The 22,631-nt window shown below is 40.4% G+C and overlaps 1 protein-coding gene across 1 annotated transcript in view; it reads right to left on the bottom strand.

Moving 5' to 3' along the window:
- The window catches only part of LOC136881792 (endothelin-converting enzyme homolog), a 115,857-nt gene that overhangs the window by 23,710 nt on the left and 69,516 nt on the right, over positions 1-22,631 (bottom strand). The window contains exons 11-13 of the mRNA XM_067154229.2: positions 21,277-21,421; positions 18,491-18,611; positions 4,706-4,802 (exon numbers count right to left, since the gene is read on the bottom strand). Of these exons, the coding sequence (XP_067010330.2) occupies positions 4,706-4,802; positions 18,491-18,611; positions 21,277-21,421 (363 nt within the window). The remainder of the gene's footprint in view (positions 1-4,705; positions 4,803-18,490; positions 18,612-21,276; positions 21,422-22,631) is intronic.

Genomic DNA, 22,631 nt, shown 5'->3' with positions numbered 1-22,631 from the left:
ACAAAATTGCTGAAAGAGAGATGGGTAGGTTGAATCACGAATGAACATATACTGAAACAAATGGGTGAGAGGGGAACAAATTGATAAAATTTTACCAGAAGAAGAAATAAAATGATGGGACACATCTTAAGATGCCCAGGACTTGTTCAGTTAGTATTTGAGGGAAGTGTAGATGGTAAGAACGGTAGGAGTATACCAAGGTATGAATATGACAACCAGATTAGCGTAGATGAAGGATGCTGATGCTGATGAAATGCGGGACCCAATTTTGAGGTCAGAATTTCACAGAGCTTTGAGAGACCAGGCGCGACTCCATAATACGATCTGCAGAGCTGCAGAGCCACCACAATGAAAGATATACAGTAATGTAATATATAGCGATTAGCGATCCCATCCTTCATATTGAGTGTGTATATCGAGCCAAAGTAACACAAAAGATCGATACCTACACAGCTGCTGGTGATCTGGCAACCCTGTTTAGATCTGTGAACGACAGAATATTAGGAGAGCACACTTAACTACAGCTTTCTTCCGTTAGGTGGCTAGAGAGTCACCCATAAGGTTCTGTATGAACTGCACGCCTTGCAGTACGTCTGGCCTATTCCCATGACCATAGAGTTAGTAAATAATACACTTGACAGTGCCACCATCCATAAGAGAATCGTTGCAGCGAGTGAGCCTGTTGAAATCTCAGCTGTTTGAGAAAAGCTCCCTCCATTGTACTCACCAGTGTAAATAGAAACTTTTGAACTTTTAAAACTGTGTGGATATTGATACGGTTTAAAATTCTTACATGTCAACTTTCTCACATTCTACAGTAGAGTTGTGATGCTTCTGTTCAGTAGAAAGAAAGCCCAAAAAGTTTAAATATAGGATAAATGCATGATAATAAAGGATGGTTGTGATTAAGTAACACAAAATCAATTTACTGTCCATGTTAAGTCTTCAAACAATGTACCTTATGATTGGGGTATGCATATTTTTCTATCTTTTGTGTAAATGACCAGGACTTCAGCAAAATTCTATCCAACGACTGAAAACATTCTCTCTCGTATGAAGCGAATGAGCTAGTTCTTAGGCTTACAAGTAATCATAACTATGTTTCTCCGTAATGGTAGTGAATTCTTCCGAGTTAGGTAGTCATGAAAATGAAAACAGAAACGCTAGTACCATCAGATGATGTTCCCCCTCCATTAAGAAAGCCGGCTGCCATAGATGTATGCAGGTCTCGGAACCTTTGTAAATATGAATGTGTCGATAAGTCAACTTTTTTTTTCGATAAGCGGAAGGGGGCTTTATTTTTTGTAAATTTTAATTGTTGTTTTTGTACAAGTCAGTTTTATATTTATATTCGGTACATTTTCGAGAACTTCACACTGATAGGACATGGAGAAAAGCGTTTCCGCGGGATTGGGGGACGTATTCACACGAGCTCAGCTGACACTTCCTGTATGCAATACAAATTTAGATTTGCCTATTACACTTACTGCAATGGACTGGGTGTCACAGAGCAGAACCACCAACATTATTCAGCACGAGCTGCCACTGTGAGCGACCTAAATAGGAACAAGGCACCTGGAATTGATGACATTCCCTCTGCCTTAGGAGAAACCAGCATCACAATACTAATTATAAAATTAATGTTGTATGGTCCACCTTTTTCAATACTGTATTATGCAATATTATTGAATTACATTACTAAACTAGGGATTAGTTTCGGTCTTGGCTGGCCATCTTCCACCTTAATGTAATATATCTAAAACTAAACAAATGTGAAAACACACGATTGACATGAAAACTAATGTACAAGCACACAATTAACATTAAAATCTGGAATGAAATAAGTGTAAAATCTGAAAAATAGATTAGGCTCTAAATTCTTAGCATTTGGAGTATGCTCATCATCCAAACTCTTTCTTGTATTGATATTCATAGAATTGTTAGTTCCATCACTGTTAATCATTAAAATTTCAATTGCAAAATGGGAACTGGTAAACCAGTATGGCGAGGTTATTCCATTTAGTGTGTAAGATGTATGAGACAGGAGAAATGCCATCCAATTTTTGGCAAAATTTATTATACTTATGCTTTACCCATACTGGTGCTGACAAGTGTGAAAACTACTGCACCATTAGTTTAGTATATCACGCCTGCAAAATTTTAACACGTATTATTTACAGAAGAATAGAAAGACAAGTTGAAACTGAGTTGGGAGAAGATCAGTGTGGCCTCAGGAGAAATGTAGGAACACGTGAAGCAATCCTGTCTTTACGTCCGATCATAGAGGATCGAATTATGAAAGTCAAGCAAGCCCACATACATGGCATTGTAAAGGCATATGATAATGTTGATTGGACCAAGTTATTTGAGATCCTGAAGGGGATCAGGATCAGGTACCAAGAACGAAGAATAATCTACAATCTGTGTAAAAATCAGTCTGCAGTGATAAGAATCGAGGGATTTGAAAAAGAAGCAGCAATCCAGAAAGGAGTGAGGCAAAGTTGCAGTTTGTCCCCCCTCCTTTTCAATGTTTATATAGAACAGGCAGTAAAGGAAATGAAAGAGGAATTTAGGTAGGGAATCACAATCCAAGGAGAGGAAATCAAAACCTTGAGATTTGCTGATGATATTGTTATTTTATCTGAGACTGCAGAAGATGTGGAGATAAGGAGTACAAGACAAAAATAAAAAAGTCCAAAACAGAAGTAATGGAGTGCAGTCGAACAAAGTCAAGTGATGCAGGAAATATTAAATTAGGAAATTAAGTCTTAAAGGAAGTAGATGAATATTGTTACTTGGGTGGTAAAATAACTAACGATGGCAGAAGTAAGGAGGACATAAAATGCAGACTGGCGCAACCAAAGAAGGCCTTTCTTAAGAAAAGAAATTTGCTCACTTCGAACATTGATATAGGAATTAGAAAGATGTTTTTGAAGACTTTCGTGTGGAGCGTGGCATTCTATGGAAGTGAAACATGGACGATAACTAGCTCAGAAAGAAAGAGAATTGAAGCTTTTGAAATGTGGTGTTACAGAAGAATGCTGAAGGTGAGATGGATAGATCGAATCACGAATGAAGAGATACTGAATGGAATTGGTGAGAGGAGATCGATTTGACTAAATTTGATGAGAAGAAGAGATAGAGTGATATGACACATCTTAAGACACCCAGGATTTGTGCAGTTGGTTTTTGAAGGAAGTGTAGGCGGTAAGAATGGTAGGGCTAGACCAAGGTATGAATATGACAAGCAGATTAGATCAAATGCAGCAGTTACATAGAAATGAAAAGGTTAGCAGAGGATAGGGTGGCATGGAGTGCTGCATCAAACCAGTCTATGGACTGATGACTCAAACAACAAATTCTATATATATGGAAAAGACATGAATTACCATTGGCACTATTTATTCTTCCTGTATTGTTGAGCTTAAATCCGAACATATTGTTGTATTAGTCCTGATAGGAAAGGACCATTTTTTTCTTTTTTAAGTTTGTCCATAAATTGCAGGTTGGAAAACTAATTTTCTTTTTGCTAGGGGCTTTACGTCATGCCGACACAGATAGGTCTTATGGCGACGATGGGATAGGAAAGGCCTAGGAGTTGGAAGGAAGCGGCCGTGGCCTTAATTAAGGTACGGACCCAGCATTTTCCTGGTGTGAAAATGGGAAAGCACGGAAAACCATTTTCAGGGCTGCCGATAGTGGGATTCGAACCTACTATCTCCTGGATGTAAGCTCACAGCCGCGCGCCTCTACGCGCACGGCCAACTCGCCCGGTAAACTAAATTTTAAGGGGTTGGTGGACCTCCTTATAATACTTATAAAATAAGGTAAGTATATGTAGGGATTAACACACACATGACAAGAGTAATCAGAGTAATCTACCAAGAGAGTTGGCCATGCGGTTAGGGCCACGCAGCTGTGAACTTGTATTTCAGAGATAGTGGGTTCAAACCCCAATGTCAACAGCCCTGAAGATGGTTTTCTGTGGTTTCTCATTTTCATACCAGGCAGATGTTAGGTTTGTTCCTGAATTAAGGCCACGGCCGCGTCCTTCCCACTCCTACCTCTTTCCTATCCCATTGTCACCATAAGACCTACATGTGTCAGTGTCATATAAAGCAAATTGAAAAAAAACAGAAAACTAAGAGTACTGTTAGCGTTTCTTTAACCTCACAATCATATTATGCTTATCTCTAACACTAGGAGAAAATGTTAAAGAACTATCGCAGGTTACTAACCATCTGTTGATAATGACAAGATTCATCCACATGAAGAGCATCATTTCAAATCGTATTAAGTGCACAGATCATATTGTGAACATAATACATTTTGAACCATTCACCATGGTGCACATAATAGAATTTGATCTGATTCATGTTTTTCAGCACCAAATTCCTATGCGAAAGAACATGAAATGACCTAATCTAACTCAACAGTTTTAAAAAGCATATCATAATTGGCAAGAAACCGTATCAAAGCATATTCTGGCCTTGAGTGGATTTAATACCTTTTGAAACGATGCTCCTTAAATACCACAAGGAAAAATAAGAAAAATCACCACTTTCATCCAATACTACGCTCAGCTTCTCAAGAATTGTAGCTACAGAAAGTGACGGGTAACAAGGCAAGGAACTGTAATGCACCGTTATCTGCTGTTGTAAACTGTTAGCTTTCCAGAATTAAGGGTGTCTGGCTGTGAACTCACCCTTGCTATGGTCCTGTTCAAAGGATGTCGCTCTGCCATGCCATAACCCACTGCCATAGGCATCAGACCTTTCACCTCCCTCACACATATTTTGGACCTGTAAGAAACAAGTTTGAGATATAACAAGAGTTTATGGTCAAAGTTTAACAGGAACAAATATTAGCTCAAAAAAAATTACAGAAACAAGTGGCCAAAATAGGATTGCAAATATCATTTGAGAAAACAATGTTGATGACAAACATCATTAATGCCCCTCAAAATATCACAATTAACAATAACATAATATCTCGGACAGATTGCTTTAAATACCTGGGAGAATGGATAACAAACAACACAAAAGAAAAGGTAGATATTGATATAAGAGTAAACAAAATAGAAAGGATGTTTCATATGACAAAAAATATATACAAAAATACAGTAAATCTCTATCCTGGAACTTGAAATTAAGACACTATCAAACAGTGGCCCGGCCATAAATTTTATATGTAGCAGAAACTCTTAAACTTACAAGAATTGGGGATCTTGAAAAATTAGAAAAAAGTTGAAAGAAGAATTTTGAGAAAAAAACTCAGACCCATAAGAAACAGCAATGCTGAATTTAGATTAAGATCAAAGAGAGAGCCATATTTAAAGGTTGAAAAACTGACGACTGTAATGAGGAAAAGAAGACTCGAATAGAATGAATAACAGTAGACTAACTAAACAAATTTTCAGCTTATTGAATAATTACAAATCCAAGCCAATGTGGTTCATTGAAATTGAAAAGGATATGAAAAACGCTGGATTTAAAATAGATATGATAGAAAACAGGACACATTTCAGAGAAGTAACATGAAAGGCAGTATTTCAGGAGAGAAAGAAAGTAACAACTGGAAGAAAATGGACTCGAGAGGAAAAGGAGCAACATTCTCAGAAAATGAAGGAAGTTTGGAAACTAAGAAAGTTAAATGCAAAGAAAAGTAATCAAAATTGATTTATTGTACCCTCAAAAGGGTTATTTAAATAATAATAATAATAATAATAATAATAATAATAATAATAATGATGATGATGATGATGAGTGGGTGCTTATTTGGGGAGGCAGTGGGCTTTGCAGTTACTATACAAGATCGAGTAATAGCTACAAACAATTACAAAATGTACATCATCAAAGACACCAGTGTACTCTCCAACAAATGCAGACGATACTCCGTTCATCTCGAGACCATCGACCACATCACTGCGGGCTGCCCAGTACTTGCCCCCGTAGAATACACGAGACGACACAATCATGTCTAGGGAATTATACACCAGGCACTTGCTCAGGAAAACCAATTAATTCAGGAGCGTATCCCTTATTACAAGTACCATCTAACACCACTCCTGGACGAGTCGATTAAGCTTTATTGGGACACTGCTGTAGTGACACACAAAACAGTCAACCATAACAGACCAGACATCATACCGGTAAACAAGAAAACTTGGACAACTTTCATTATTGACATCGCTATCCCCAATGACACCAACATTGGCAGGAAGTACTATGGAAGAAAATCTACAAGTACAAAGAACTTGCAGAAGAGGTGAAGAGGATCTGGAAGATGAAACTGGTATGGATAGTCCCTGTGATTCTTGTCAGTCAACGGCCTCATTCCACACACACTTCACAAGAGTCTGCAAGAACTGGGTCTTCCACCGAACATCTACAAAATTATGCAACATTCTGTCCTCCTGTCAACACGCAACATTGTGCGATTGTTCCTCTCGCAAGAATGAAGATCCCATGATCTGGAGTTTTGTGCATACTTGTACGTCAAAGTTTGTATTATAATGTGTAAATACGTCAATTATTGTAAGGCACTTAGTGCATCCCTTGCCCCGTTACTACCCATATTTCCTATGGAGAAGTGTACGAATAATAATAATCAGAAGATAACCTGACTAAGCATCTCTCTTCTACCCTTCTAGGTGACATGAAATCATATGGCATGTTTTTACAGCCAGATGCCTTTCCTGGCAATAGTTTCTTTGGATGGGACCAATGCGTCCTAGCGATGATTTCCATGGGGGGCAAACGGCTTTTTGTCCCTATGTATTTAGTGCTTACAGGACTGGGAGGCACCAGACTTAATTTGAATTCTGAGCCTTAAATGAATGTTAATATAGGGTCAACTTTCAGAGTAAATTACTCTAAAGTAACTGTTTCTAGAATTCAAAATGCTTCCTGCACCACAGTCGTACTCTGATTGCCTTAAAATTTTGTACACTTGTGCACTCGAATAGCATTCATAATTTCAGGGTCAATTTCAATAATAGTTTGGATTTTTCAGAAATATTTTATGCTAAAATATGAAAAAAAAAAACATGTTAAAAATATAAGTGGTGCACTGATACAGAATTAATCCTATAATTTGTCCTTTTATCCTTATGACCACTCAGAAAACAACAATGCAAGTTTGAAATGCATCTTTCAGCTACGTGAAATTAAATACTATAGGATGCTAGGAGTAATTGTTGATAACAATGCTGCCGTGGTCAAAGCGTACCACCAAGGTGCCAAACTCTTTTCTTTATGCATTCAGCAGTAGAATATAAACAATGATGTCTTACAAGATAGGTACTCTTTAATTCAATTTCATACTTTTATTTCATGACAGTTATTAACTTACACTGACTCCCTAATAAGTAACAATAATAACGACGACAAATACACTTCCACAAATGGCATTGATGGCAACGGAAAATAACGTAACAGAGAATTACTGGTATAACTAGCCAGCCCATTAAATGCTCATTAAACAACCCCCATATCATTTCCAAACCAATTAACTGGACAATTGGTATACGGTATCTGAGGAACAGTTAGAGGAAAATTTTGAATAGATTATTGACTTTACGTCCCACTAACTACTTTTATAGTTTTCAGAGACAATGATGTGCCAGGATGTTGTCCCACAGGAGTTCTTTAACTTGCCAGTAAATCTACAGACACGAGGCTGACATATTTGAGCACCTTCAAGTACCACTGGACTGAACCAGGATCGAAAATCGAAACTGCCGAGTTGGGGTCAGAAGGCCAGTGCCTCAACCACCTGAGCCACTTAGCCCAGTGATAATAAAGTACCGGTAGCACAGGATACTCTGTTTGTATGAAAGTTTTGCTAAATGCTAGATTTTAGCCTCAATATCAAATTTAAAAAATAAAGATGAAAAATTTTCAATTTTAATTCTGGAATTCAGACATTGTGAATAATCAACATTTCAATGGGATTTATGTGCCTGCACATCGTGGCACAGTTCTCTGATGTGTTGCAGTCCAGGTGAAACTTTCAAGCGGGGCATGACTCCATATATACATCCTATTTAACTTTCGTATTATTTATTTCCATATTTCAATTTATCATCATTTTAGCCTGAAGGCTGTTTGCGTACCACAGTTTAAGACCACTGGTTTAGAGGCATGTACTCTGCTAAACAGTAACTACAACAGAATTCAGGCAACAGAAATGAGATTCATTAGAACTATGAATCAAACTACTCGAAAGAATAAAATCAGGAATGAAGTACACAGGAAGGTCCCTATTACCAGTCTAATAATAAAGAAGTGTAGACTTCAGTGGTGAGAATGAAGAGCGAGAGACTTGCCAGAAAATATTTTGACCTTACTGTCCAAGGAAAGAGACCAAGGGGAAGGCCAAAGAATCACTGGATAGATACAGGTGTGGAGGAGAGAGGTCTTAGATGGGAAGATGTCATGGAACAGAAGATGTATGCAGACAGGAAGAGATGGTGAGTGCTTGTACACCATAACCGGGAAACTGGAGTTGGAAAATGAAAATGATGATGATGATGATAAAGGTGGAAATGCTAAATATTGATAAATTTGTTATAACATTTGTACCGGGCGGTACACCTCTACACCGTTTATTTAAAAGTTGCGCCAGTTGAAACTCCTCTTCTGGAGGAAGGTTGAACCTTATCTATTCTATTAATTCTCTACTTTCTCAGAAGATGTCACCACGTGGAAAATTTTGAGTTTTTGAACTGTGTCACTTTTGATGTGTTTTTGTTTCGCTTGAAGTAAGAAGTGTGAACTTTCTCTTCTAGAGGACACTACTGAAGATCAACAATAGCGCACCCTAGTGCGGAGTCAAGGAACTATTTTGTTGGAGAAATTTTTATTTCAAAAGTTTGTTTCTTGTTAAATTTCTTTCTGTTATTGTTTAAGTTGGCTGTATACCCCTCTTTTTCCCCTTGTTTTAGATTTATCCAATCCCGAATTTCTTTTAGTAATTTCTGACCAATCTGGTGTATCTTCCCCCAACTTGTATCTGTTGCGGGGTCCTATCCAATAAAAACATTGTGGGCGGGTGTTTTCATTCCCCTAACGCCTAGAAACTTCCGCGAGAGTATATAAACTGCTGATTTTAGGGTCTCCGGGCCACTTCTGTTCCATCTTTCAGTGTATTAAGTACATAGCAGGAGGCGGGAAGCGCCTCTTTCCTCGGCGGCGGTCAACAATAAGGTAATGGCCGATTAATAAATTCTTTCTTTTCTTGCTCAGCAGTTTAACTTTCGGGGCGGGTTCTAAGCGTTCAACCATGTAACCTTTTCCTAAAATGTAAAAACAACTGGTATCTATTCTATTTTAAAACGACATATCGGGATAGAGAGTGCTTAACCCTCTCGAGCTCCCACTCACATCGTCTTGAGGTGAACTTATTCTCTCAACCTATTCTTCCGTAATGTAATGTAAATTGCTATTAAGTCACCTCTGTAGTATGGGATTAGCCCTTGTAATAACGGCCTAGTGCCAAGTAGGTCTTAAGCAAATGTATTAGGAGTGCAGTTCGCCTCCTCTCAATTTGTTACTTTAAAGGTCATGTAATTAACCTTTTCATTTAATAGACCTCAGTAGGTTGGGTATGTTACCCCTGTGTCTATGTCCTGAGAGGACAACTTGAAGGTGGAGTTTGGTGAATGTTTAAGAGCGTGTGGCTCTTTGAGTGTTGTATGCCTCGAGGAGGCTTTTCCTGTGTAATGTGGAGCAAGTGCTCCTGAGCATGAATGGGGTTTTCTGCCCCTTTGTTGAGTTCTGTATATTGTAAGGTTGGACTTCTAGCTCAAGAATCGTATGGGCGGCTCTCGGAGCCCAAATTCTGTAATCCCTGTAATTGTACATTTCAAATTGTGTTTCAGCTACTAAGTACCGGTTCTATGTGTTGTTACTTAATTTTGAAAAGAAAATATAACCTGGTTAAATTTTACTTAGTTTCTCTTCCGTAGCTTGAGACCCGTTCACGCCCGCACCTTCTTTCACCTCTACCTACCACCAAAACACGGTAACAAGTGGTAGCAGAGCGTGGTTGAATGGGTCTCAATTTAGCCCCTTTTGACGGCGAGACATTGTTTTGATCCGAACTCTAACCATTTTCTCAGTTGCTGGCATTTTTGAGTTTTCCAAAATTGTTCTGTCATCATGCCCGGCCCTCGCGATGTTCTCCTCCTTAACTATTTGCGCAAAGAGGAGTTGATATATGAGTTAACTATCAGAAACGTTCAATCTGGAGGCACGGTTGCAATAGACACTAACAAGCTTAGAGAGTCCCTTGATTTGCCCATTTCCATCCCCAATTTGGGAGAGAAAGAAATTGACGACTCTCTTTCCACGATCACGGAGAACATTACTGGGCTAGCTTCCGTAGTTAGTTTTTTTGATGAAAATGATCCGTCTCCTAATCAAATTAAGCGTGTGCAAGGCAGGCTATATCATTTTTCGAATAGGGTTAACGATCTGTTGTCTCTAAAACTGAATGACGTTCAGAGGAAGGAAGCTAGTACGCTCCTGGAAAATATTTCCGAGTTATCTAGTAAGGTCACTCAATTGTTAACTGGGGAAGTTCCTCCCAAATCTGATCAACCCACCATAGTGAATCCAGGTAGTGAGGAAGCGCCTCCCAAGGGAGAAGTTAATAGGATAACCGTTGCTGCTCAAACTATCCCTGCCCCATTGGACAACGAATCTGAACGTCGTGCATCATTGAGTAACATCCGTTCTGAATTGACTTCCTTGCCATTGAAACCTTTACCTACTATGTCACCCGGATTTAGTAGCTTGCCTCATCCATTGGCAATGTTGCTCAGAGGTATATCCAAGTTTTCTGTTAATACCACCAGTGACGTAATTTCATTTTTAAGATTTCTAGTGGAATTTCAGGATCATGCCCTTGTTTTTTCTCTGTCTCCATGTCAAATCTTGCAAATTATCTATCCGTATGCTATTGGTATTCTCTCCGACAAAATAGTAAGAGCCATAGCTGAACAGTCATCTATTGAAGATTTTCATGCACACTTGCTTGCAAACTTTATTCCCGCCCGCGCGAGGTCATCTCTGATTCAAAAATACTATTATCGAGTACAGAGGTTGGATGAAAACTTGGCTGATTTCATACAAGACATTAAGTTTTATACCAGGGTGTTTGCTCTTCACTTCCCTGAGGATCAAATTGTACAAGCTATTGTGGAAGGCATTTCACCATCTTATAGGTCATACTTGTGTTTTGCGGCGTGCCCGCAAACTTTCTCTGAACTTGAAGCGTTGGCCGTCTCAGCGGAAGGAGTTAGATACGCCGATTCTTTGCGTGTAGCGAAAGAACCCCCGCCTTCCTTTAGTAACACTCGGCCTCCACCTCGCCGACCAGTCACGCCCCGTAAATGTTATGCTTGCGGGTCGCCTGACCATCTTCGCAATAAATGTCCATTAGTCAAAAGTAGTAGGGCAAATAATGGAGCTGGTTCAGCACAAGGCTGTTTTAAATGTGGGGCCTTCTCACATATCGCCAAGAATTGCCCAAACTCAAATAGCACCCCCTCCTGCTCAACTTCTGGTGCAAATTCCACCTATGCCGATAATAAAAAGTGACTAGTGGCTTCGGCTGAGTCGACTAATCCATCTTCCCGAGACTTAGCCCCTAGTAAACAGATTGTAAATGCAGAGAACGATCAGCCTTCAAGTTCATCTTTTGAATGCCCTAAAGAATGTCTTAGGATTGCGGCGGATACCCCCGCACCTGTTCCTTTTCTTAAGATTGATGTAAATAACGAGCCTATAACAGCTCTCTTAGATTCAGGTAGTGTTGGTTCGATTATTGCGGCTGAATGGTATTCTAAATTGAAAACGGTTTGTAAACTTCCTGACTATGTCTCTTCTCCTGTTCAATACGTTTCGGCTAATTCATCTCCATTAGAAATTCTAGGTTCCTTACTGGTCAAAATTCGTGTTTTTAAGTTTACATGGAAAGTTAAATTGTTTGTGGCCAAGCAATTGTCTTGCCCCATTATATTGGGAGCTGACTTTATTTCTCACACTGGTCTTGTGCTCGATCTGCAGTCTAGGTCGTGCACATTCAAATTTGCTTCTAGTTGTAAAATCCCACTATTAAAGTGTAATTCTGTGTCATGTTCTTCTATGTCGCCTATCCAGGATGAGATGTTGTTAGACCTTAGACATCTACCTGAGAAGCAGGCTGATAGTATTCGCAAACTGTGTCAGTCGTTTCCCGAGGTGTTCTCTGATACTCTTGGTGTCACTGACCTTATTGAATACAAAATTGAGGTTACGGATTCGATTCCTGTCCGTTTTCCACCGTATAGGCTATCTCCACCTAAAATGAAGGCTCTGAAGGAAATCATCGATCAGATGTTGAAGGACGGTATTATTAGGCCCTCTAAGTCAGCGTATTCTTCGCCTATTTTTCTAGTACCGAAACCCCAAGGAGGTTTCAGGCCTGTCATTGATTACAGGGCTCTCAATCGGAAGGTGGTGTTACAATCTGTGCCCCTTCCCGACCTTCATTCTTGTTTTTCATGGTTTCGTAAGGCCAAGTTCTTCACCATCTTGGACTTAAATCAGGCCTATAATCAAATTCCCCTTGCCGAAGAGTCTAAACACCTTACAGCGTTTGCCACGGACTGGAATTTATACGAATACAACCGCGTGCCTTTCGGGCTCCCCACGGGGGCAGCTGTGCTCACTAGGCTACTAGATAGGGTCTTCTCCGACATCAAATTCGAGTACTTATATCACTACTTAGATGATGTCGTAGTATTTTCAGAGACTTTTGAAGAACATCTAGATCATCTGCGAGAAGTTCTCGATCGCCTTCGTAAGGCTGGGTTAACTGTTAAGTTGTCCAAGGTTGCCTTTGCTAAGCCTTCAATGTCATTCCTAGGGCATATTGTGTCACCCGATGGTGTAGCAGTCGATCATTCTAGAACACAGGCCATCCGTGATTTTAAACCTCCCAAGGACATTAAAGGCATCGCCAGGTTTATTGGTATGGTGAATTTCTTCAGAAAATTCATTCCTAACTTTGCTAATAGAGCGGCGCCCTTAAACCTTCTTCGTAGGAAAGGCATCAAATTCGAGTGGGGACCTTCTCAACAAGCCGCTTTCGAAGATCTTAAATTAGCTCTCTGTAATGCCCCTGTACTTGCTATGCCTGATTTCTCGAAGAAATTCATCGTCCAAACCGACGCGTCATCGTCAGCAGTAGCTGCAGTCCTTCTTCAAGAGACTGAACTAGGGAGGCGACCCATCGCCTATGCGTCTAGGACATTGTCGGCTCAAGAAGCCAAGTATTCCATCTATGAGCTCGAAGGTTTGGCAGTCTTATTTGCCTTAGAAAAGTTCCGTCTCTATCTGGAACACGTTAAATTCGACCTGGAGACAGATAATCAAGCCTTAAGCTGGGTCTTAGGTAGGCCGCGTCGTACTGGTCGTATAGCCCGCTGGGCTATTCGTATTTCCGCCTTCCAGTTTGATGTTAGACATATCAGAGGTACCAAAAATGTTGTTGCTGATGGACTCAGCCGTATGTTTCATAACGACGTAGAGACCCACGAACCGGTCGACAGTTCATCACCTTCCGAGTCCATACTATCTGGTGTTAATGCCATCTTAACAGATGCTCCCATGCTTTTTAGGGATATTGAGAAATACCAACGTGAAGATCCGACGCTGGCTCCGATAATGGAAACCCTTTCTTCTGGGGAACATGCTGTCCCTTATGTTCTGAGGAATGGTGTTCTATGTTGCCCTTCGAGGCATGATAAGTTGATGAAAGTTGTTGTTCCAGCGGTTCTTGTACCTATGATCTTCAAATACTATCATGAGACCCCATTGGGGGGGCATCGTGGAATCTTTAAAACTCGTGAAAAGATTCGTGAAATGTTCATATGGAAAGGTATGGACGGTGAAATTCGGGAACTTGTAAAAGCTTGTAAATCTTGTTTGATCAGTAAACCCACCATGTCCACTAAAGTAGGCCTTTTGTCTTCTCATCAAGCGTCGCGCCCCATGGAACGCCTGTATATTGATTATGTAGGACCCTTCCCCCAGTCGAAGGGAAATGCCAACAAATTCATCTTTGTATGTGTAGATGGTTTTACCAGATTTTCTTGGTTATTTCCGACTAAGCTGGCTACCGCTCAGTCCACCATTACCTGTCTAAATTCTATTTTTGCTTCTTTTGGTCCGTGCCAATATATTGTATCTGATAATGCTAAGGCGTTCACATCAAATCTTTTTCGTAAATTCTGTTTTGACTTGTCCATCTCTCATGTAACCACTTCTGCTTATTACCCTCAACCATCTCTGGCTGAACGGGTTAATCGTAATCTCAGGTCCGCACTTATCGCCTATCATCATGAAGATCCTTCCAGGTGGGACACGTCCCTGCATTGGTTAGCTTTTGCTTTGAATTCGGCGGTTCATGAATCACACAAATTTACTCCAGCTTCTTTGATGTTTAAGTTCGTTCCCAACACGCCGCTCTCTAACCTCTGGTCTCTGAATGACATTCTGCCCGAGACAATAGATCCGGACAACATTAAAGATCTTTGGAAGAAGGCTAAAGCCAATCTTAAAGTGTCTCATGAAAAGGTTAGGGAAAGGTATGATCGTGGACGGAGACCCACCCCTTTGAAGGTAGGTGACCAGGTTATGGTCAAGAATTTTGTTCCCGCGGGCAAGCTTGCCCCCAGATTCCATGGGCCATGCATCATTCTCGATTTTCTCACACCGGTTACATTGTTACTAAGCAATCCAGCCACCGAGAGGATATTTAGGGTTCACCTGTCCCAGGTGAAACCGGTGTAATTTCTGTGTTAACTTGCTTCATATTATTTTGAAAGGATATGAAGGTTATTTTTTTTTTTGAGTTTCACTTTTAAGGCATTCTGCCCCTTCTGTAATATTTTGGTTTTAGATGTAAGCCTTGTGTAAAATCTGCCCCGACCCGTTAAACTGCCATCCTGTTCTTGCCACGGCCATTACCACGCTCCCGTCTCCTGCTCCACCTTACACTGTGGCTTCATAATAGTAAATGCCATGGATATCTGCACGCCGCTGGCCCCTCAATCTCTTTACAAGCCTGTACCCTCAAAGAAGATGATAGTCCAACACAATTCTGCCGCCTAGCTTTAATGTTTCAGCGCCCCCGCAGCCGCGCAGCGCCGTGCAGCGACTGGGGAGGGGGATGGGCCCCCTCCTCTCCAGCGAGGACGACATGTGCACGGCGAGCCGGAGCTCTCCTCCCGGCCAAGGCTGACGTGCGGCGCACGACCTGCTACTTGCCCGCAGCCTGTATATGTTCACCGCGGGCGCGGCGTGCTTCAACACCTCTGCTCCCCTCATAGTGCGGGCGAGCGGTATCTCAGGGTACTTGAGGGGTCCGAGCGGCCTCCTTTTGGACGCAAGCTGCAACGGCCGGTCCGGCCATCCAACTTCATCAACATCAACTACATGGACAGTTACTATAAGAGATAACTACATTTGGGAATTCAACAGCAATATTTGGTGGACCGTGCAAAAAAATTTTTCTTCACTTCTAAGTATTAAAAGTTTATCTTCAGAAATTCAAATTCTACAAACTTAAAGACTTTCATTCACCTGCAACAACAACATTTTGAAACTGAATTAAGAAATCTTGTAAATGCTTCTGCTATCTATCTTCGTATCAACATCATTACTTGGACTTTGTTTCAAACTGATTTCATGTGTCACCCCTAGAGGAACTTTTGGGGGGGGAGGTCTGTACCGGGCGGTACACCTCTACACCGTTTATTTAAAAGTTGCGCCAGTTGAAACTCCTCTTCTGGAGGAAGGTTGAACCTTATCTATTCTATTAATTCTCTACTTTCTCAGAAGATGTCACCACGTGGAAAATTTTGAGTTTTTGAACTGTGTCACTTTTGATGTGTTTTTGTTTCGCTTGAAGTAAGAAGTGTGAACTTTCTCTTCTAGAGGACACTACTGAAGATCAACAATAGCGCACCCTAGTGCGGAGTCAAGGAACTATTTTGTTGGAGAAATTTTTATTTCAAAAGTTTGTTTCTTGTTAAATTTCTTTCTGTTATTGTTTAAGTTGGCTGTATACCCCTCTTTTTCCCCTTGTTTTAGATTTATCCAATCCCGAATTTCTTTTAGTAATTTCTGACCAATCTGGTGTATCTTCCCCCAACTTGTATCTGTTGCGGGGTCCTATCCAATAAAAACATTGTGGGCGGGTGTTTTCATTCCCCTAACGCCTAGAAACTTCCGCGAGAGTATATAAACTGCTGATTTTAGGGTCTCCGGGCCACTTCTGTTCCATCTTTCAGTGTATTAAGTACATAGCAGGAGGCGGGAAGCGCCTCTTTCCTCGGCGGCGGTCAACAATAAGGTAATGGCCGATTAATAAATTCTTTCTTTTCTTGCTCAGCAGTTTAACTTTCGGGGCGGGTTCTAAGCGTTCAACCATGTAACCTTTTCCTAAAATGTAAAAACAACTGGTATCTATTCTATTTTAAAACGACATATCGGGATAGAGAGTGCTTAACCCTCTCGAGCTCCCACTCACATCGTCTTGAGGTGAACTTATTCTCTCAACCTATTCTTCCGTAATGTAATGTAAATTGCTATTAAGTCACCTCTGTAGTATGGGATTAGCCCTTGTAATAACGGCCTAGTGCCAAGTAGGTCTTAAGCAAATGTATTAGGAGTGCAGTTCGCCTCCTCTCAATTTGTTACTTTAAAGGTCATGTAATTAACCTTTTCATTTAATAGACCTCAGTAGGTTGGGTATGTTACCCCTGTGTCTATGTCCTGAGAGGACAACTTGAAGGTGGAGTTTGGTGAATGTTTAAGAGCGTGTGGCTCTTTGAGTGTTGTATGCCTCGAGGAGGCTTTTCCTGTGTAATGTGGAGCAAGTGCTCCTGAGCATGAATGGGGTTTTCTGCCCCTTTGTTGAGTTCTGTATATTGTAAGGTTGGACTTCTAGCTCAAGAATCGTATGGGCGGCTCTCGGAGCCCAAATTCTGTAATCCCTGTAATTGTACATTTCAAATTGTGTTTCGGCTACTAAGTACCGGTTCTATGTGTTGTTACTTAATTTTGAAAAGAAAATATAACCTGGTTAAATTTTACTTAGTTTCTCTTCCGTAGCTTGAGACCCGTTCACGCCCGCACCTTCTTTCACCTCTACCTACCACCAAAACACGGTAACAACATTAAATAAACCACCAAAAAAAACCCAGCAGGCTATCATATGATAGAATGAGTTCATTGACCAGAGTTCAGTATACTGCAACACTTTTGGTGTATGCCATAGGAATCAAATCTCTGTTTCCAACTTTAATTTGTATGTTGAAATGGAATATATTTACTAACTACTAGTGAAATATAACTACTGTATATCTCAAGTGCATTCAATAATATTGTTGTTATTCTTAGCCGGGCTGAGTAGCTCAGACGGTTGAGGCACCGGCCTTCTGACCCCAATTTGGCAGGTTTGATCCTGGCTCAGTCCAGTGGTATTTAAAGGTGCTCAAATACGCCAGATCCATGTTGGTAGATTTACTGGCATGTAAAAGAACTCCTGCGGGACTAAACTCTGGCACCTCGGCATCTCCAAATACCGTTAAAAGTAGTTAGTGGGATGTAAAGCCAATAACAATGAAATTAAATATTTTTGTCGTCATGAGAAGAGTGTCCTCAAGGGTATGAACAAAACTTTGTGCTTATGCCAAGTCCAGCTCTTCTCCTGAGCCAATGACCTAGATGTTAGGCCCCTTTAAACAACAAGCATCATCAAGCTTTAAAAAACAAGCAGCTCTTCTCCAAAAATGAAGATGCTATCAAAAGACAGGGAAGAGGTCTGAAGGTGTGAAAATAATGACTCTCCCTAGGCTTTGGAAACCTAATATCAGCAAGACTGGAATAACATAGGAAGTCTGATAGGATAGGAGAGAGTGACGAGTTAGGCAAAGCAATGCCAGTCTCAGCTTTAGACCTTATGGTCACCATCTTATGCTCCAATGTTGAACATCTCTGTGAAATTTGAGTAGTCTGAACAGAAGGTACTTTTCCAAGACAATTACACTTTCTCCCGCACCCTTCAGCCCCACCTTAAGCCCTCTTCCTAAGCCATATTTCATTTCAATACAAGAACTTACTGATTTCCATGATTATAATTTTTACAACACCCCATTTATACTTTATTCTTTGTTAAAAACCTCTTAGTATGTATATTCCTTGTATTATTAACTATTACCATAACATCTCATTTCACTTGTTATTCTTTAAAATAATATTGTCTTAGGATTTCGCCACAAATGATCTTTGCTCCAATACGGCTGATGATGACCCCTAGATGGGTCGAAACTAGTACCGTATAATTTTGTAATTTTGTGAATATATTGTAGTATTGAAAAGGTGGAAACATTTACGTTATTATTATTATTACTTATATATTAGAAGCTTTTTACCTGGGAGACTGAGGTAGAGGACGACTGTAAAGTGACTCGACGAAATCCCTCTGCATCTTCTGCAACTTGCTCGGTGAGTAGGGGATGAGACTCTTCACCACATGCCACCAGATGTAACGCTCTGGAGGAAAAAAGTAAAATTTAACATATCGTGGACCATCAAAAGGATCTTATACATTCTAACTTGAAAGAGAAGATCATGGTTTTCTAGAAACTTTTATTGTAAAAATTTTCCCAGAAAAGCTGCAGGTTGCCCAAGGACAAATAATACTCATAACTGAATAAAAATAGATTCAGGTGAATGGATTACGCCTACATGAGATGGCATGAAGTTGTGTAAGAATATATAACTACAATGAGGCACATCAGACATTTAGTTGAGGTCCATAGGTAAGATCATAATCAAATTCTTGAGGGCAGTAATGGTAATGTTATAGATTAAATCTCTACTCAGCCCAAAGGTATTGCAAAAGTTGACCAAAATTTAGGCATGGTTCCTCGGGCAACTAACATCAAGCCGATTATTGAGATGAGACGGTATTTCTTCTGTTGAAGTGCGCCTTTTATTGCATGGGCCTTGTGATGTTGAGGAAACTGCATTGTTGGCCATATGAACAAAATCTAAATAAAATGATAGTATAAGCATCATGACACAGTCAGAAATGATTACTACAAGTTCTTTCACGTTACTCATAAATATGGTTCAATAATAAGTGACAATTACCATAAAAGTTCAGTCCTTTCACTGAACTTTTTGCAGTAGTGTAATTTATTTCAAGAGTGGAATTATTCATAATCCTCTTGAAGTAATAATAAACACAAAATTTAGTGTCTTACCTCGCTTTGAAGTTGTCTTGCTGCTCAAAGATCCCAAAAAGAATGACAACATATGACGAAAACTGTGGAGGGGAAATACGTGGGAAACAGAATACGCATGCACAAATCTGGCTACAGATAAACCTGCTAGAAGATTGGACTTGAAAGATGCGTGGGATGACAAGGAGAGTCTTTCTTAACCGCACACACACGTAAACTAGCGTCACATGCCTAGTACGTAATCTGCACGCAACATGTTAATTAAAGAATAGCCCTCGTAAATTGTTTATTCACCTCAGTAATCTTTTTTAAGATAAAAATACGTTTTACAATATAATAATTTTAAAGAATATTTTAGGAGTTATTGTTGTTTTAGAGCAAGGAATGTTTTAAATACTGTATGCAGAGAAAAGAGGGAACTAACAGGCAGGTGGATGGAATCTGCCCCCAGCGACCTTGTTTCTGCTTCCCAGCTTCATCAAGAGGGCAGGGCATCAACAAGCTCTTCAGGGGCTGAGAAGAGATGGATGTAGAAGAATTGGGATTGACGAGAAGAGAGCCTATCTATATGAAGACATGCAGATTATGCTTGTCCTTTTGTGTTTCCATGTTTGTCCTAGTCTCCTGCTTCTGTTGCTCCCTTTTCCCACACTGACTTGGCATTGTGTTCACCCTATTACATGTGTTCCTTTCTTATTCACCCTCCTCTCTCTCTCTCTCTGACTTACAGTATATTTATAGTATATTATAATAAATTAGACTCAAAACCCTGACAAACCAGATGAGGGCACCAATATTGGAAGCAGCCCTGTGTAGGAAATTTGGTTGGGCTGGATTTCAACGAAGAAAGGACTTTCAACTTCCCAATGACTAATGCCATTAAAATGAACTGTAATGTGATTGCAGTCCGAAGCATTCCCTGTAGAAGCCAAGAAAACCGCCACTCTGCAACAAGATAGAAACTCTCCCTAATGTTCTTGGTTTCTGCCCGAAAGGGGAACTATTGAGAAATAACAGGCACCATAGGGTCAGGAGCAGTATTGCACAACTTCTCAAAAAATCTTGGGGACTGGGCGAGTTGGCCATGCGGTCAGGGGCACGAAGCTGTGAGCTTGCATCCAGGAGATAGTGGGTTTGAATCCCACTGTCAGCAGCCCTGAAGATGGTTTTCTGTGGTTTTCCATTTTGACACCACGCAAATGCTGGGGCTGTACTTTAAGGCCACGGTTGCTTCTTTCCAACTCCTAGGCCTTGCCTTTCCTATCCCATCGTTTCCATAAGACCTATTTGTGTCGGTGCGACGTAAAGCAACTAGCATAAAAAATCTGGCAGATTTGAAGTCCTTGAAGAAGTGCACTGAATCTCTAGCGATGGATCCAGTAAACGTGTAGACATTGTTGCGATTGACGGAAAGAGGAACATCGGCATTGTTACTGATCCAACAATAAGGTTTGAGGGTAATAGTTCACAAGCCAAAGAAGCTGGTTCTAAAGAAGAGACACTACGAACCGTGTTTTAAGTACTTTGAAGAAAAGTATCACATACCCGCCAGTTGGTGGGAGGTGGTTGGGTTGCTCTTCGGTGTGTGAGGATCTGTCACAAAATTTTCAGTTAATTTCATCCTTTGTTTTGGTATTCCTGTTTTGTTTTTAAAAGATATTTGTTTTGATGTTTTACAGAATTCATTGTCAATGGTAAATCACCATTTATATTGTATATGTAAAGAAAAATAAAGTTTTCCTGGTCTGGTCGGATATAGCTGTACAAGAGGGGAATTTAAAATTTTAAAAATATGTACGCTCATTTTATCCTAAGATAAATAGTGTAAAAATTACTATCTATTTGATGCTGTTGCCGTACGGTACCCCTTGTTCTATGTCAGCTATTCCTTGTGGATTTTTCTCTCTCTATCTACATATTTTCATTATAGCTTATACAGTGATTATGATGATGATGATGGAACAACTTACGTGCAGATTGCATCTCCTCAGAAGCCAGAACTTTAGCCAGCTGTTTGAAGTAGGATAAATGAGATACAATAACAATATCAGAATTGTAGTCCAAAGTGTTGTTGAGTCCTGCCGACAGTACTCGTACATACTCCTCCAAGTTGATCTGTAAACAAGCAAAGGACATCTCTCAGTGATATACTTGATACTTTTTGCAAGTTGCTTTACATCGCACCGACATAGATAGGTCTTATGGTGATGATGGGACAGGAAAGGGCTAGGAGTGGGAAGGAAGCGTCTGTGTCCTTAATTAAGGTACAGCCCTGGCATTTGCTTGGTGTGAAAGTGGGAAACCACGGAAAACCATCTTCAGGGCTGCCGACAGTGAGGTTCGAATCCACTATTTCCCGAATACTGGATACTGGCTGCACTTAAGCAACTGCAGCTATCGAGCTCGGTATACTTGATACAACTAGCCCTATATAATAGCAGTTCAGACAATAATAAATAAATAGAAAGCTCTGATATAGAAAATACTAGTTGCTGTACCTGTCGTTGACAGGACAATCTCTTAGCCTCTTCTTTGCATCCAGTCTGGGGGGCACTGAGCGAGTTGGCCGTGCGGTTAGGGGTGCGCAGCTGTGACCTTGCATTCGGGGGGATGGTGGGTTTGAATCCCACTGTCGGTAGCCCTGAATATGTTTTTCTGTGGTTTCCCATTTTCACACCAGGCAAATGATGAGGCTATACCTTCATTACGGCCATGGCCGCTTCCTTCCCATTCCTAGCCCTTTCCTATCCCATTCTCGCCATAAGACCTACCTTGTATTGATGTCACGTAAAGCAACTATTTTTAAAAAAAGTCTGGGTGCATACACTGTGATGAAATTCTTTACTCCATTCTTTGTCCATAACTGTATCTTTATTATTCTATCACTTATGTAGTCCACTTTATGTACATATTATCTAAGATATCCAAATGCATGTTAGAACTACTTCTAGCAGGTGATCCGAGTACAGATGCTTTTTTCAGACATCCCTAACCTGGGGTCAGATGCTACCTAATGTATTCCATAATAATAATGTTATTGGTTTCATATCCCACTAACTACTTTTACGGTTTTCAGAGGCGCTGATATGCCGGAATTTTGTGTGATGGGAGGTTTTCTTTACATGCTGGTAAATCTGCTGATATGGGGCTGATGTATTTGAGCACCTTCAAAACCACCGGACTGAACCATGATCAAACCTGCCAACTTGGGCTCAGAAATCCAGCGCCTTAACCGTGTAAGCCACTCAGCCCGGCAGTGATGCGTTTCAGTGTCATTTTCTACACTGAGGGACCATCACTCCATCTAAGGAAACTCACAAGAAAT

Source organism: Anabrus simplex, chromosome 10 (genome assembly GCF_040414725.1).
Source record: "Anabrus simplex isolate iqAnaSimp1 chromosome 10, ASM4041472v1, whole genome shotgun sequence".
Classification (NCBI taxonomy): domain Eukaryota; kingdom Metazoa; phylum Arthropoda; class Insecta; order Orthoptera; family Tettigoniidae; genus Anabrus; species Anabrus simplex.
This window is presented reverse-complemented; position numbering and strand designations above follow the sequence as displayed.